Raw genomic sequence first — 15835 nt, 5'->3', positions numbered from 1 at the left:
GCAAGTGTGTATGCACTTGCCAATGCTGGCACCCCACCAGGACCCGTCGCTCACGAGTTTGTCTGGGTACACATAGTCTAATGTGGACCCAGCTTTAGGTGGATGAATCTGACAAGAGACAAACATTAGGCAGACTGAGGAACCAGATCTCCTCAACTATTACTAGAGCCTGTTAATGAAGTGAATGAAAACACAGCCCAATAGTGGCCACTTTCCAACCAAATATACCCACATAATAATAATGATCTCATTGATCTTGATTAATTTGTTGATTTATTACTGATAATCTCAGGCCACACAGGCAAATTATATCATACATATTACAAGCACAAGCATTTTACAGATTCAGTTGATAAATTAAATAAACATTGGCATAATTTTATTCTCGGATGCCAGAGAAACTGGGTCTAATTTGTCAATCAAAAACTTATAAAAAAAACTTGAAAAGAAAAAGGCATACCATATACCTGAAGTTTTGATTTTGTGTCCAACCCTACGTGACCAGCCTATTGGATGAATGAGTGGGCTATTCATATGGCACCAAAAGTCATCAGCACTCTCTCCATCCTCATACATGAGTCTCAACCTTCCTCCAATCACCGTATCAACCACAGCTATCCGCATGCAAGATATGTTTAGCTTATCCACAGTTTCCAACCGCATACACTGCCCGAATGGACACTTCAAGTTCTCAGCCAACTACAGACAGGTAAGAGAAGTAAAACAAAAACAGACAAATAGGAAAATGAATGGATGAAATAATAACATTATTTACATGTTTTGTGCATGCCCACGCCCAGGGTACTAGGGCGACAGATTTCCCAGGTCCCAAGACTCCTAGTGGTGCAGGAGCTGGAGAGAAAAGGAGGAAATGTGCAGTAGCTGGAGAGAGTGGAGACGGAGAGACAGAGAAGGTGGTGAGGTTGGAGATGAAGAGACAGAGGGTGGAAAAAGGCTAGAGAGACAGAGAGGTGGAAGAAGATGGAGAGACAGAGAGGGGGAGGCTGGAGAAGAGAGACAGGGTAGTAGATAAGGCTAGAGAGACAGAGGGGGGTGAGGCTGAAGAGAGAGGGGATGAGGCTGGAAAGACAAAGAGGGGGATGAGGCTGGAGATGGACAGACAAAAGGGATGAGGCTGCAGAGACTTAGAGCGGGATAAGGCTGGAGATGGGGAGACAGTGATGAGATAGGGAAGGGGATGAGACTGGAAGGACAGAGCAGGTGATGAGGCTGGAGAGACAAAGGGGAGGATAAGGCTGGATAGACATAGCAGAAGATGAGGCTGGAGAGATATAGAAGATGAGTCACAGGGGTATGAGTTAATTATCAACTGGTCTGTACCTATTGGGAATGGTGCCTCACAATCGGGCCACAAGACATCTGTTGCCGTCCCTGCCCACACCAGCAAAAAAACAGTGTGTTCAATAGAGTGACAAAAAAATTTCTGCAGCAGGACGACAGAAAGCTCAGAATTCTAATTTACAGTATGTTATAAATCTATACTTCCTTGCATTGCTATTAGTGCTCATCTGCAGCCTGTAGTATTATGTTTATGTGGATGTCTCATTCCCACTTCTGAAAGATATTTTATGAGAGTATACTGTACACATAAATAAGCTAACACTAATAATGAAATGTATGCACCTTTTCTTATCACTGGAACAAGGCAACCCAAACATAGCAGTTGCTAGGTAGATGTATGGCTTACCTTAACATGAAAATCTGCTGAAATAGTTTTTGATCCAACCAGTTGTTTCATCAGGAACTCTTTCCAATTGTTATATTTTGTATGGATAGCTATAAAAAATGGAACATTATTTTGCAATGTCAGACACAGTAAGCACCTTAATTTCAAATAATATAACCTTAATGTCTAGAATCATATAGTATTGTTTTGATTACATTACAATTTATTTTTGCCCTTATTCTGCGCTGTCGTTTTACTTGCATTATTGTCTTCTAAATTTTAGAAGGAAGCCCCTGACCACATACATAAAACCATTACACTCACTATACCCATACTTGCCTATTGAAAAAGCATTTCAGGGAGATTGTGAAAGCAACACCTATGAGTGCGGCGGTAAAGTGGGTGTGTAGTGCTACATCTGGGGGAGTGCCATAAAATTGACTTGCATCCAAAAGTAAACGAGCCTAAAAGCATTTAGTAAGATCTATTTATTCATGAAAAAAACACACTGATACATTTCAGAAAAATTGTGATCGTTGTGCCTTATAACCAATGCAGAGAAATTATACTAATTATCCCATTTGAATGTATATATCTCTGTTTTCTTTTATATAACAGCTACATAATGGGGTAAGGTGGAATCAGGGAGGTTGTTACTATTTCAGGGAGTTTCCCTGACAATGAGGGAGAGTTGGCATGTATGACTAAACCCAACAATACAGTCGGCTCCTAACTGATGTAAGTTGCTTAGAAAAGTTGCAGTCTTCACAGATGACAGGGATAACACATATGCTTTTAACCAGTCACTCATTTAACCCCAATGAATTACTTACTCCCATTCTCTAAAGTGATTTGTGGGCAGATGTACTCTCTGTTAACAACAGGGAGGTAATCCCCCTAATCTGCTCTGGGAAATTACCTCTATAGTTCAGTGGTCATCCCTCTATCCAACATCTATCTGCACTTGATACAATTGACTTTCAGAGGAAATTTATTTAGATCTTCTTGTAGGACACTCAAGGTAGGGGAATAGCAGAGTCTATTACCATACTATTACTATAATCATAGTGGATTTCAGTGAAAATTTCTCTGTAAAATTAGTTGCAATGATTGCCATATATTAACTACTAAAGCCATTTATGAACAGATTTAAAATGCATACTACTCCAAATTGATTTCATTGAAACTATCAGACAGAAACAGGCAACGAGTTAGGGCACATCAGTGATATCTATATACAGTATTAAGCGAGAAAGTGTGTGTGTTTGATTATATTTGTTTGTCCTTTATGCACGGCCTGAGATTTATACCTAGCTCCACCAAAATTGGCATGGTGGTGTAGTTTGACCAGGATTAGGTTTTTGCCTAGGTTTGAACTTCGTCAGGGCCACACACACTCATACAATCCCATTAAACTAGGACACTCTTAAATTACACAGGTTCTGGGGCTGAGGGGCTGGCTTCACACACACATTGTCACACTCTGGCAGGCTTATGAGCAGCTTAGCACTCGATACATTCAGACTGTGGCAGATAGCATAATCAATCCACAATCTTTGATCCTGGCAAAGCATAGCATATGGAGATTACAAACAGCAAGGGAGATTGATGGCAGCCACTGCGGACGGGCCCCCTTCTGCCCAGGAACGAGACTCCAGTCCCGGCATTCCTCTCCTGATGGCAGCCCTGCTAGACATGGTCTTTAATGTTGGTCTGAAGAGTGATTTCAGGGGGTGATTTAGCTGCGGATGCAACGACGGCCTCAGTTTCCCAAAATAGAGCCGCATCGCCACTGTTGGGGGCAAGGAGAGGCCAGGATCTCCGTCGCATGATGGAGATTTCTTTGCCTCTTTTACTCATCTGCCGTGGCTGGCTTGCGTGATCCCATGGTCACTCAGCCGGCCGAAGGTATCGCAGATGATACGATGCGCCGTCAGGACGCAGATCAAATCAGTAATGCATAACACCTCCTGCTGCATTACCATATCACAGCATTTGTAGCCGATATGGAGCATCAGCCAGAAACTTTCTATGCAAGAAGCTGCTGGCTGCTTCTCCTACATGACCTGCTCTGGTGCTGTGTCATTCATTCAGTGTTTTAGGAGTCACCCAGGGTCGGATTTACCGCCACGCAACCTAGGCATCCGCCTAGGGCCCGAAGGGTCCCAAGAAATCTATGGACGAACCCCCAAAATCCAACCCTGAACATTACAAAGGCAGGGTTGTCTTGTCCTGGTAATGTTTTACAGAAGCTCCGTAATGAGGCTTAGGCCAGTATACCGCTAATACTGGCATTGGACTACGTTACTGTGCCTCTGTAAAACATGTACCACAAGAGCACTACATGATGTCATGACGTCACCTGTCCCCATACTCCCAGTGCATCGGACTGACAGAGACCTGTGACCTCCAGCAGCAACAGCACCCAGACATCGAGCCCCCCACTCTCTGGCAGCCTTAGCTAGCAGGGTATATCAGGAACAGGTGATTGACATATTGTGTGCTGCTCTGACATGCTGCTGATTCATGGGCTTAGCTGCGGAAAGGCAGCATGTATGTTTTTTTTAAAGATTTGGTTTTGTAAAATTGCTGCATTAAAATAATAATAAAAAACTTACTATTTTGCATTTCTTGATAGTCTAATAACAATTTAAGGTAGTCATTTTGCGGTGCATAAATGTTTTTCAATTTAGTCTCAAAATGAAACCTCTACCCACAAAATCTCAGGCAAATCGTAATTTAGTTGCAGACACACAAAAATGTCACAAACCTGTTTCATTGGGTGACAGCTGCCTTCAGGGACTGCAAGCATTGCCCCTAGTTACAACACTACTACTGCTGTTCTCATACTCTCAGATGATTTTAATGTATTCTACATGTTTTTAATGCAAGCAAAGCACTTGTTAATGAATATGACACTTGAAAGTTGAAACCACTGCTTCCAGTGTTACCCTATCCATTGGAGTTTTACTTGCAGTACTGTTGCAGTAGCATTTTTCGTTTATATGTCAATGCGTGGGTAATTTCTTCTGTTTTTCCTAAAATGCTAGTGAATATACAGTACATACCGAACACTTTTTTAGTAACACAGGAAATTGTGTATTCCTTTATTGTTCAGTGTCCCTACTGTATATAAAGCACCAATAAGGGGGAGGAAGAACTACAGAAAGCCCTATATGTCATGAAGGAGAATATACTGAAATATGAGCTCAAATTCATATTCTACCACACAATAGGAGACCAAATTCTTATTAAGCCACACAGTAGGAGCCCAAATACGTATTATGCCACATGTGGGATCAGGGGCGTCGTTAGAGAGGAGGAGGCCCGTGTGCATCCCCCAACACAGGCCCACTCCTCTCACTCCGGTGACTGACACGGCTGGCTGGCCACCGCAGAATCAATAGACTCTGGGCACTAGAGTGTGCCCAGGGTCTATTGCGCATGAGCAGATCGCAGGGGCAATGGTGCAGCCGCCATTTTCCCAGCAATCTCCTCACAGCGCATGCGCAAAACGCTGGAAAAATGGCTGCGGCGGCCATTTTCCAGCATTTCAACAGCGCTGGTAGATCCGACACGGGACTTCGGAGAGGTAAGTAATACAAAGTATGGGTGCAGGGTGTGCGGTGCGGGTCCCCCATGGACTCACCCTGCACCCATTAAAGATATGCCCCTGTGTGGGATGATGAGTAGTATAAGTATATAGGATGAGACATGTGTAATAGCAGTTATATAATATCTATCTATTATATATATATATACATATATATACATATATATACACATATATATATATATATATATATATATATACACACACACACACACACACACATACACACAACATGTTGTCTTGAGAAAGGGGATGCAGTCCCCGAAACGTTGACCTGTGGTGTTATATTAAAGTTACCCCGTAGGGGGTCTTTTTTCCACCTCATTCTGAAGTCTCTGAGTGCCGCCTCCATAGACTGTGGAATATATATATGTATATATGTCCTGACTGACTCACCAACGCCCAGCCCAAAACCCTGGACCTAGAAACATGAAAAACGGGGAGTATATTCTTCCATGACAAAGGTTTACCCACTAAGAAGGGGTTTCTCAAAATTCAACTCCTAAGGGGGTCAAAAGGGCTAAAATGTTCCCTCCCTCTGTGCAATGTCCTGCCTGACTGTCTCATCGTGGTTGCAAGCACAGTTCAGAATTCAAACATCAACTGTCATCCCAAGTGCTGCCAAACATCACTGGCAGTTGGTGTGACTGCCCTATTTGAACAGTGAGGGAAGGGAATGTGTTACCCACACAAGTGAGGAAGGGAAATGTGTTACTACACAGATGAGAGAGGGGAATGCGTTACTACACAGATGAGGAAGGGGAACGTGTTACTAGACAGGTGAAGGAGGGGAATGTGTTACTACACAAATGAGGGAGGGGAATGTCGAATGTAATACTACAGAGTGAGGGAAGGGAATGTGTGACAACATGAATGAGGGAGGGGAATGTGTTACTACAGGGGTGAGTTGGTGTAATGTGTTACTACAGAGGTGAGGAAAGGGAATGTGTTATTACAGGGGTGAGCGGGGTAATGTCTTACTACAGAGGTGAGGAAGGGGGATAAGTTATGTCGAAGCCGGATGATTGGCCGAGACCAGATCTTAAAATTAATATCGAGCGACGCCATTTTAGGTTGCCTCTGACGACGCCATCATGCATCGCCAGCATGAAACCATGGTGTGTGATGCTAATATGCTATTATTAGCATCGTGTGATCACATTACCACTGCATACTGTTTAAAACCGTATCATACCCCATACACACGAATACACATATAAATATATATATTTGAAGACTTCATATATTCAGTGATGACAGATTTGTCTTGTAGACATGTCTGTGACAAATAATCAAGAATACACAAAGATACTGTGATTGTTTACTTCAAATATGTACACAGTATGTCTGTGGCAATTGAAATATAACCCAGACACTGATATGCACAATTGAAGTGTCCTAAATGTAGATTAATAAACAATTGCCAGACGTGTAGCTATTGTTAACAAATATCCAATGCTGATGTATTTAAGTTGTATTAGGGGAGCCTTTTGTTAAAATTATCAGATTGCTTGCCAAGGCTTGCTCCATCCATGAACAGGACAAAACCCCATTGTCTGTCATTCTTTTAGTCCAGACAGAAGTAAAATAAATAATGACCAGTTTGAGGATACATATATATATATATATATATATACATATATATATATACGTGAACAACAATGGACCGGCACTTCAATGTACGAGCAGCAGCTGCTTGGTTGCCTTCAGTGAAAATGACACTAGAGAAACAAAGAACTGCGGCACTCCAAGACTAGTGATTAAAGAGAAGCTGTATTATAGCCGACGTTTCAAAGCCTTCAGGCTTTTTTATCAAGGCACATACAGTGTGACATAAAACAAGTGTACATCAGCGTTCTTACCTTAAATAGGTAAAGGATCACGCTGGTTTGCTGCAGACCGGGGAGAGGGGCGCGTCATGTGTTCCGGGACGTCCCAGGATGATGAGGTCACGGCAATGCCGGTTTGTCATGGCAACCCGCTTGTTGCCGGAAAAGTCTCCCCGGTCTGCAAGAGCAAAACAAAGATACGTCAATACAAAGTGACATGAAATAACTTACAAAAATGCAATATATCATATCTGTGGTGAATACAATGTAAAAAATACATAATAGAGTAAATAGAATACATATGACATGATGGAAATACACCCCCATCATCGCTATTCGAAATGGCCCTCGTACATGCAAAAACTACGAAAAAGGGCCTCATTTTCCCCATCATAGAGTAAATGTCAAATAGACACCCATGAAAGGCAAAATCGCACGCCATAAACAATGACATAGATAATGCACCCCTTTATTTGGGGGGAACTAAATGTGAGCCAGTATCAGGTGCTATGATCTTAACATGTTCCAATTGATTTTTTCATTGAGACCCAATGGAGCGATTGTGCCCAATTGATGAATCCACCTAGTCTCCAAGAGCAGAAGTTTCCCAGCTCTGTCACCCCCCCGTAGGGACCCCGGAACATGATCAATGACCATGTGGCGAAGGGAAGCTAACGTATGGCCCATTTGTAGAAAGTGACGTCAGAGAACCTTTTTGTCAATGCTGATTTGATTGAAGACCGGTGTACAGCCATCCTTTCTCTCACAGTGCGCGTGGTTTGACCCACATAACAAAGGCCACACGGGCAAATAATGATGTAAATTACGAAAGATGATAAGCAATTTAAAATATAGTTGATTTTGTCAGATTTAGGATGTTTAAAAGAATCGCCAGTGATCATGTGGGAGCAAGTGGTACAATGTAAGCATTTGTAGCAGCCAGTGGTTCTATGGAGAAAAGATGTCTTAGATGCTTGTTGTTGAACCAAGTTAGTAATATCTGTGCGGACTGCTAGATCACGTATGCTTCGACCCCTAGTGAAACAGGGCATGGGCACTTTGTCCTTAAAGCACTGAAGATCCTTGTCTGTTTTAATGATAGGCCACAATGCTTTGGTCGCTCTTTGGACCACCGGGCTACTGGTCTGAAATTCCATTTTCCATGGAATGATGTTTTTCTTATCTCTAACTGTAGGGCGTAGTAATGTTTCTCGAGGTATTTTTAAGACCTCTTCCTTGGCTTTAAGCAGGGAGTGTAACTCGTATCCCCTCACCAAAAATTTGTCGACGATTTTATCGATTTCGTGAGCAGATTGATTCACATCGCTGGTGATGCGTGCTACCCTCATCATTTGTGATTCATCAATTGGGCACAATCGCTCCATTGGGTCTCAATGAAAAAATCAATTGGAACATGTTAAGATCATAGCACCTGATACTGGCTCACATTTAGTTCCCCCCAAATAAAGGGGTGCATTATCTATGTCATTGTTTATGGCGTGCGATTTTGCCTTTCATGGGTGTCTATTTGACATTTACTCTATGATGGGGAAAATGAGGCCCTTTTTCGTAGTTTTTGCATGTACGAGGGCCATTTCGAATAGCGATGATGGGGGTGTATTTCCATCATGTCATATGTATTCTATTTACTCTATTATGTATTTTTAACATTGTATTCACCACAGATATGATATATTGCATTTTTGTAAGTTATTTCATGTCACTTTGTATTGACGTATCTTTGTTTTGCTCTTGCAGACCGGGGAGACTTTTCCGGCAACAAGCGGGTTGTCATGACAACCCGGCATTGCCGTGACCTCATCATCCTGGGACGTCCCGGAACACGTGACGCGCCCCTCTCCCCGGTCTGCAGCAAACCAGCGTGATCCTTTACCTATTTAAGGTAAGAACTCTGATGTACACTTGTTTTATGTCACACTGTATGTGCCTTGATAAAAAAGCCTGAAGGCTTTGAAACGTCGGCTATAATACAGCTTATCTTTAATCACTAGTCTTGGAGTGCCGCAGTTCTTTGTTTCTCTACATATATATATATATATATATATATATATATATATATATATATATACATACACTTAAACGATCACATGGGTATCCACAATGCGTGCACACACATATATATATATATATATATATATATATATATATATACAGTTGCAATTATAAATAGAAACACACAGCGCACCTTTTTCCGCTGCATGAAGACACAAAGCATACTTACATATAATCATAAATATACACACACTCATAAAATGTTCCTGCACATTATGGATTATATTAAGGTTATTAATTATGATATAAAATGCATGTATTTAATATTTATGGTATACAACATGATAAACATGGCATGTTTGGTACTAAATTGACACACTGTTTATTTCCAGATATCTGAACCTATCAGCGAGGGAGTCGCATCTTGTGTTCGATGGTTATGGAATATAGGAAATTATTTGTAATGTAGTGTCTCTATCTAATTTAAATCAATTAAAGAACGACAATGTAATCTGGAGAACTGGGTCATACCCCTAGTGAACTGCCCTATGAACTAGAGCGTACTACAAAGAGCAAGAACCAATGGAATTATGTTTGTCTGTCTACATCGTTATCATGATCTGTTAGGGTATATAGCCTGTGTCCCGGTCCCAGTTAGTACCCATTCTCTGGGATGACACCACAGACCTCTGGATTGATGACTGTAACTGGGACCGGTGCGCTTGCGTATGTATCGACTATACCTTGTGATTGTATAATTTGTTTGCGCTAATTGTATTTAGATCACAGCATGTAACTATCTGCTGTTTGATGAATATTATCTTTTTGTGCTTTGGAACCACAATCAAAGTCTGGAGAGCAATTACTTCTTGTGCGACTCATAATGCTAAATAGCGACATTAAGGGTGTTAAGACAGATAGGAATCGATAGTTACTAAAGGTGTGAGTGAGGGTAATGTGTGATGTATAGTTACTACAGGTGTGATGGAGGGATTGTATATCTATACAGGATAGGGAAGGAATGTCGAATGTGTTACAACACGGGGAGGGAGGGAAATGTGTTACTATAGAGGTGAGCGAGGATAATGTGTTACTACAGGGGTGAGGGAATGGAATGTGTTAGTACATTACATAGGATGTGACATATGTGGGATAATGAGGGATATAAGTGCAGTAAGTACATAGGATGAGACATATGCAGGATGAGAAGCACAGTGCAGGGCAGGCGGTGGATGGAGCAATAGAGGTGATATAATAATACATTAATCAGGTCAGTGGCACCGCACTTCCCAGCATGCCCAGCCCTCCATTGGAGTTGTAAACACAATGACAGTCAGAGCTTTACACCCAGATCCCAACTGCCGTTACCTCAGCATGATCCACCTGGTCTCCGTCTCACCCTTTACACTTCCATGCGTGCGCGCCATCTTAAGTTTTGGGCACAATAGAGCCACACTGAGTGAATGTGGTGGGCACGCCAGGGGTGGACACAAGATTGTGATGTCATCCCTAGCGGAAAGAGCAGGACCGCCTCACGCACAGCAGCAGCCAGTCATCACTCAAGAGGTAGAAAGGAGGAGTCTGGGGGGAGGCCCCCTGCCCTTCCTCCTCCACACCGTATCGTCTCGGTCACTGACGGCTCACGGAGCAGCTGCGTACTAATGAGTCAGTCTGACTCATTATAAAGCCACTGGCTGAGGACCCTTTCATAGGTACGGGTCTCTGCACCACCGATAATTTCCCCCCTGCCTTGAGACATCTGAAACAGGATTGGAGGTTGAGTCAGTGTTATCTACAAAATAACCCTTCCAGGCAGCCACTAACTCTAAGCCTGCTTCCATCTGTGACAACCTGAAAGGCCTTAAGCTGGGTACACACTAATAGATATATCGCCCGTTCCACTGAACAGGCATTATATCTATAGTGCATCACTGGGTGTGTACAGCGGAGATATCTGTGAACAATGTCGTTCACAGACACATTCGATCTGCTGTGCAGCACATCAGATGGCCGATGTATCAGAAATATAAATGTCCGCCTAGTTGAGCTGTCAAGCTTGGTACATCGATCGGGCAGACGATTGGCAAGTGTGTATACACTTACCAATCGTCAGATAGATTGACCTAATGTGTACCCAACTTTAACCTCCAAAATGATTCCTCCCTGGGGACATTATAACTAGAGATGAGCGGGTTCGGATCTAAGAGATCCGAACCCAATCAAAATAACGAGATCGGATCCAAGCGGGCTCGGATTGTTCCCGCCGACTCGGCTCTCCAAAATCGAGGCAAAACTATAGAGACGAAATCTCGCGGCTCGCGAGCTTTCGTCTCTTCTATATATAAGGGATGCGGCGGGCGCCATTTCACTCCGGCTGTGGAGACTGAACAGGGAGAGTGGATAGTGTAGGGCTGGGGAGAGGTGTGTAACTTGTATTGTGCTGTCTGCTGTGTCCATCTGGGCTGTTGCTGCTGATCCATCAGGGCTGGTGCTGTGTTGTCTGCTGTGTCCATCTGGGCTGTTGCTGATCCATCTGGGCTGGTACTGCCTGCTGCGTCCATCTGGGCCCAAGTTCTGGACCCAAATAAAGTTGTTTTTTTTTGTTTGTGGAATATATATTTGTCTGTGTGCGTGTTAGGCTTAACTGCACAAAATACAGCAAGTAGGCAACGCAAGCTAGTTCTGCCTGACTCCAGCCCAAAAGTTCTGGAGAAGGAAAAATAAAAAAAACCTTGTCTTTTTTTTCGAATAATAAATAATTGTCTGTGCGTGTTAGGCTTAGCCGCACAAGATCTATCAAGTCGGCAATGCAACGCAACTGCTTCAAGACCGCAGAAAATATGGAGGGCTGTCACATGACAGGAGAGCAAGGCCAAGAACCACATGTTGTAGCTGCCACCAGCAGTGCAAGGCCATCAACTTCCTCGTCCTCTATGAAGGCCTATGCCCCGGGGCTTAAGTCACGCCATCGATATGGTAAAGCTACTTTTACAGAAGTAAAGAAAACAAAAGCAAAATGCAAGTTGCCTTTAGATAAACAAAACATTGCCAATATGCCCGTCACTACACGAAGTGGCAAGGAAAGGATAAGGCCTTGGACTTTCTTTAGGAAGACTGCTGATTCTGATAGCCCTTCGGGAAAAAACAACTGTGTGCCCTGAGAAATCCCAGAGGATAGTGCAAGTGTGTCCGCGGTTGCCATGTGTGAGCCCGACCTAAATACTAGTTTACTGGAGGATACTCCAATCTCCAACATTTGTGTGCCCTCTGTAAATGTGGGGAAGGGCAGTCAACATCTTGCAGACATAGTCATTGAGGATGCTTCTGTGGAATTGCAAATGGAGGAGGAGGATATTTTGGTAGTTGAAGGCACTAAGGATGATGAGGATGTTGATGATGAAGATGTTTTCTGATGAGGATGTTAATGCCGAGGATGTACTTTGTGTAAGTAAGGCAACAGCTGTTGCCCATGGATGAAAAAGCCAAAGCCCATTGTTGTCATGCCGGGACAAAAGACAAAAAAATCCACTTCTCACGTGTGGAATTATGTCCACCCCGATCCGGACAACAGTTGTCAAGCCATATGTGCCCCTTGCCATGCAAGAGTGAGTAGAGGGAGGGACATAAACCACCTAGGAACCTCCTCCTTGTTATGTCACTTGGAGCGCATTCAAATATCAAAGTGTACGTTGCCAAGTTCCAAAACTCAAAACGCAACAAGTCCAGTGTCACCTACCTGCTCCCTCTCTGTGAGATCCAAGCGCCTTCGATCTCCAACACCAACACCTGCATCATCATCCTCATTAGTCATCGGGAGTAGTCCGGCTGCATCCAATGTTGGTATTCGAAGCATGATTGACTCCTCTCCTATCCGTGATTCCCCAGAAGGATCCTTGATGACTACACCTGTTGCTGCTGCTGTTGCTGTCAGTGTATCTTCATCCCAGAAGGGGACCAGGAGGAAGACTACTTGTAGCGTATCCTCCAAAAAACAATTAACTGTCAAACAATCATTTGCAAGTGCAAACAAGCATGACAGCAATCACACAGTTGAACAGCGGATTACTGACGCCATAACAGCTATGCTGGTATTAGATGCTTGTCCAGTATCCGCCATTACTGCAGTGGGTTTTCAACAGTTAATTCAGCTCCTGTGTCCTCGCTACCAGATCCCTTCTAGATTCCACTTCGCTAGAAGAGCAATTCCAAATCTGTACAAGGACATTAAAAAAAAACTTATTAATGTCCTCAGAAATGCCGTTGTACCCACTGTCCACTTAACCACTGATATGTGGACAAGTGGGACAGGGCAAACTAATGATTACATGACTGTGACAGCCCACTGGGTAGGTGTATTGCCTACAACAGCAACAACTACCAAAAGACAGCTGATACAGAGGCAGGCTACTCTGTATAACTAGTTTCACTAAGAGGCATATCGCTGAGAACCTCTTAGAAAAACTCAAGGAAATCATTGCTAAATGGCTTACCCCACTTGGACTCTCCTCGGGATTTGTGATTTGGGACAATGCCAGGAATATTGTGAGAGCATTACATCTGGGCAAATTCTAACACGTCCCATGTTCTGCTCACACAATTAATTTGGTGGTGCAAGGTTTTTTAAAAACTGACACGGTCGTGCAGGAGATGCTCTTGGTTGCCCGCAAAATATCCGGACATTTTAGACATTCGGCGACCGCTTGTCGAAGATTGCATGACCAGCAGGTACTGTTAAATTTGCCATTCCATCAGCTGAAGCAAGAGGTAGTAACTCGGTGGAATTCTACCCTCTTATATGCTTCAGCGGATGGAGGAACAGCAAAAGGCCATCCAGGCCTATACAACGGACTATGACATAGGCCGTGGAGGGGGAATGCACCTTACTCAAGCGCAGTGGAGAATAATTTCCGTGTTGTGCAAGGTTCTCAAACCCTTTGAACTTGCCACACATGAAGTTAGTTCAGACTAACTTGAGTTAGTTCAGACTGCCAGCTTGAGTCAGGTCATTTCCCTGATCAGACTTTTGCAAAAACAGCTGGAGAAACCGAAGGAGGAGGTGAAACAGAGCGATTGCGCAAAGTAAGTCGGACTGGTGGATCAAGCCCTTGATTCACTTCACCAGGATCCAAGAGTCGTCAATCTATTGAAATCTGAAAAATAAATTTTGACGACCATTCTGGATCCTAGGTTTAAGTCCTACCTTGTGAGTTTTTTTCTAACAGACAAAAATCTAAAACTGTGCAAAGAGATGTTGGTAAAAAAATTGTCAGCTGCAGCCGCACGGGAAACGCCATCATCTCCTCCTTTAGTTTATGCAGCTGCCAGGGAAAGACTACATTTTCCTTAAAGAATGCCTGCTGGTCATGCAGATCAGTCACCAATAAATGACATCTGGTCGGGCCTGAGAGAACTGCTTACTAGTGACATCTCTTCTACTGTGACTATGTGTGATTCGGTCTCCATTCACAGAATGGTGGAGGACTATTTCAGAAATCACATCCTAATAGGCATGTCAGACAGTCCCTTTCAGTACTGGCAGGAAAAAGAGGCAATTTGGAGGCCCATACACAAACTGGCTTTGCATTACTTAAGTTGCCCACCCTCAAGTGTGTCCGCCGAAAGACTTTTCAGTGCAGCTGGCAACCTTGTCAGTGATAGGCGTAGGAGGTTACTTCCTCAAAATGCGGAAAAGATGATGTTCATTAAAATTAATTACAAATTCCACAAGGAAGAATTCTACCAACAATTACATAAAAAAATGACAGAGGCGCCTATGGTGGAATCCAGTGGGGACGAATAAATATTGTGTGAAAAACTTGTAATGTAAAGCCAGTTTGTGTATGGGATCATTTTAATTTCCATGTCCAATGCACATTGGCAGCTTGGTGTATGGGGGTCCAATCATGGGTGGGTGGGAGGGCCCAAGGATTATTCCATCTTGCACCTTTTTCCATTGCATTATGTGCTAAATGGGGCATTGCTGCCTGACATTTTAAATTCATCTTATGGTTGGTTTAGGAACCAATGATTTATTTTTTAATTAATTTATTATCAATTTAACAGCCAGGGGCTGTACCAATGAATTGCTTTTTATTAATTATTCAGCCAGGGGCTGCACCCAATGAATTGTTTTTCAATTAATTTATTATAAATTTTAAAGCCAGGGGCTGTACCAATGAATTGCTTTTTATTAATTATTCAGCCAGGGTCTGCACCGCAGAAATTGTTTTTTAATTAATTTATTATCAATTTTAAAGCCAGGGGCTGTACCAATGAATTGCTTTTTATTAATTATTCAGCCAGGGGCTGCACCCAATAAATTGTTTTTTAATTAATTTATTATCAATTTTACAGCCAAGGGCTGCACCCAATGAATTGTTTTTAATTAATATATAATCAATTTAACAGCCAGGGGCTGCACCAATGAATTTCTTTTTATTAATTATTCAGCCAGGGGCTGCACCCAATGAATTGTTTTTACTTTTTTAATTAAATTATTATTAATTATTCAGCCCAGGGCTGCACCAATTAATTGTTTTTTAATTAATTTATTATCAATTTTACAACCAGGGGCTGCACCAACTATCAACTAACAATTCTTCAATCCTCAACGATCATCATCTTTGTACAGTCCTCAACTCTATTAATAATTATATCAATCAGTTTTGAGCCAGCAAGCTGGATGCAACCTTT

General features: G+C 42.6%; 1 protein-coding gene across 3 annotated transcripts in view; it reads right to left on the bottom strand.

The window, feature by feature from the left end:
• L3MBTL2 (L3MBTL histone methyl-lysine binding protein 2) overlaps nucleotides 1-15835 on the bottom strand; it is a 197561-nt gene that overhangs the window by 90221 nt on the left and 91505 nt on the right. For all 3 annotated transcript variants that reach the window (XM_088468106.1, XM_088468108.1, XM_088468107.1), the window contains 2 exons: nucleotides 1709-1797; nucleotides 468-699 (listed from right to left, as the gene is read on the bottom strand). In XM_088468106.1, coding sequence (XP_088324232.1) covers nucleotides 468-699; nucleotides 1709-1797 — 321 coding nt within the window. The remainder of the gene's footprint in view (nucleotides 1-467; nucleotides 700-1708; nucleotides 1798-15835) is intronic.

Source organism: Taudactylus pleione, unplaced genomic scaffold (genome assembly GCF_031769625.1).
Source record: "Taudactylus pleione unplaced genomic scaffold, aTauple2 ptg000080l, whole genome shotgun sequence".
NCBI classification, from domain to species: domain Eukaryota; kingdom Metazoa; phylum Chordata; class Amphibia; order Anura; family Myobatrachidae; genus Taudactylus; species Taudactylus pleione.
Note: the sequence above shows the minus strand (reverse complement) of the source record. Positions and strands in the feature narration are given on the sequence as shown.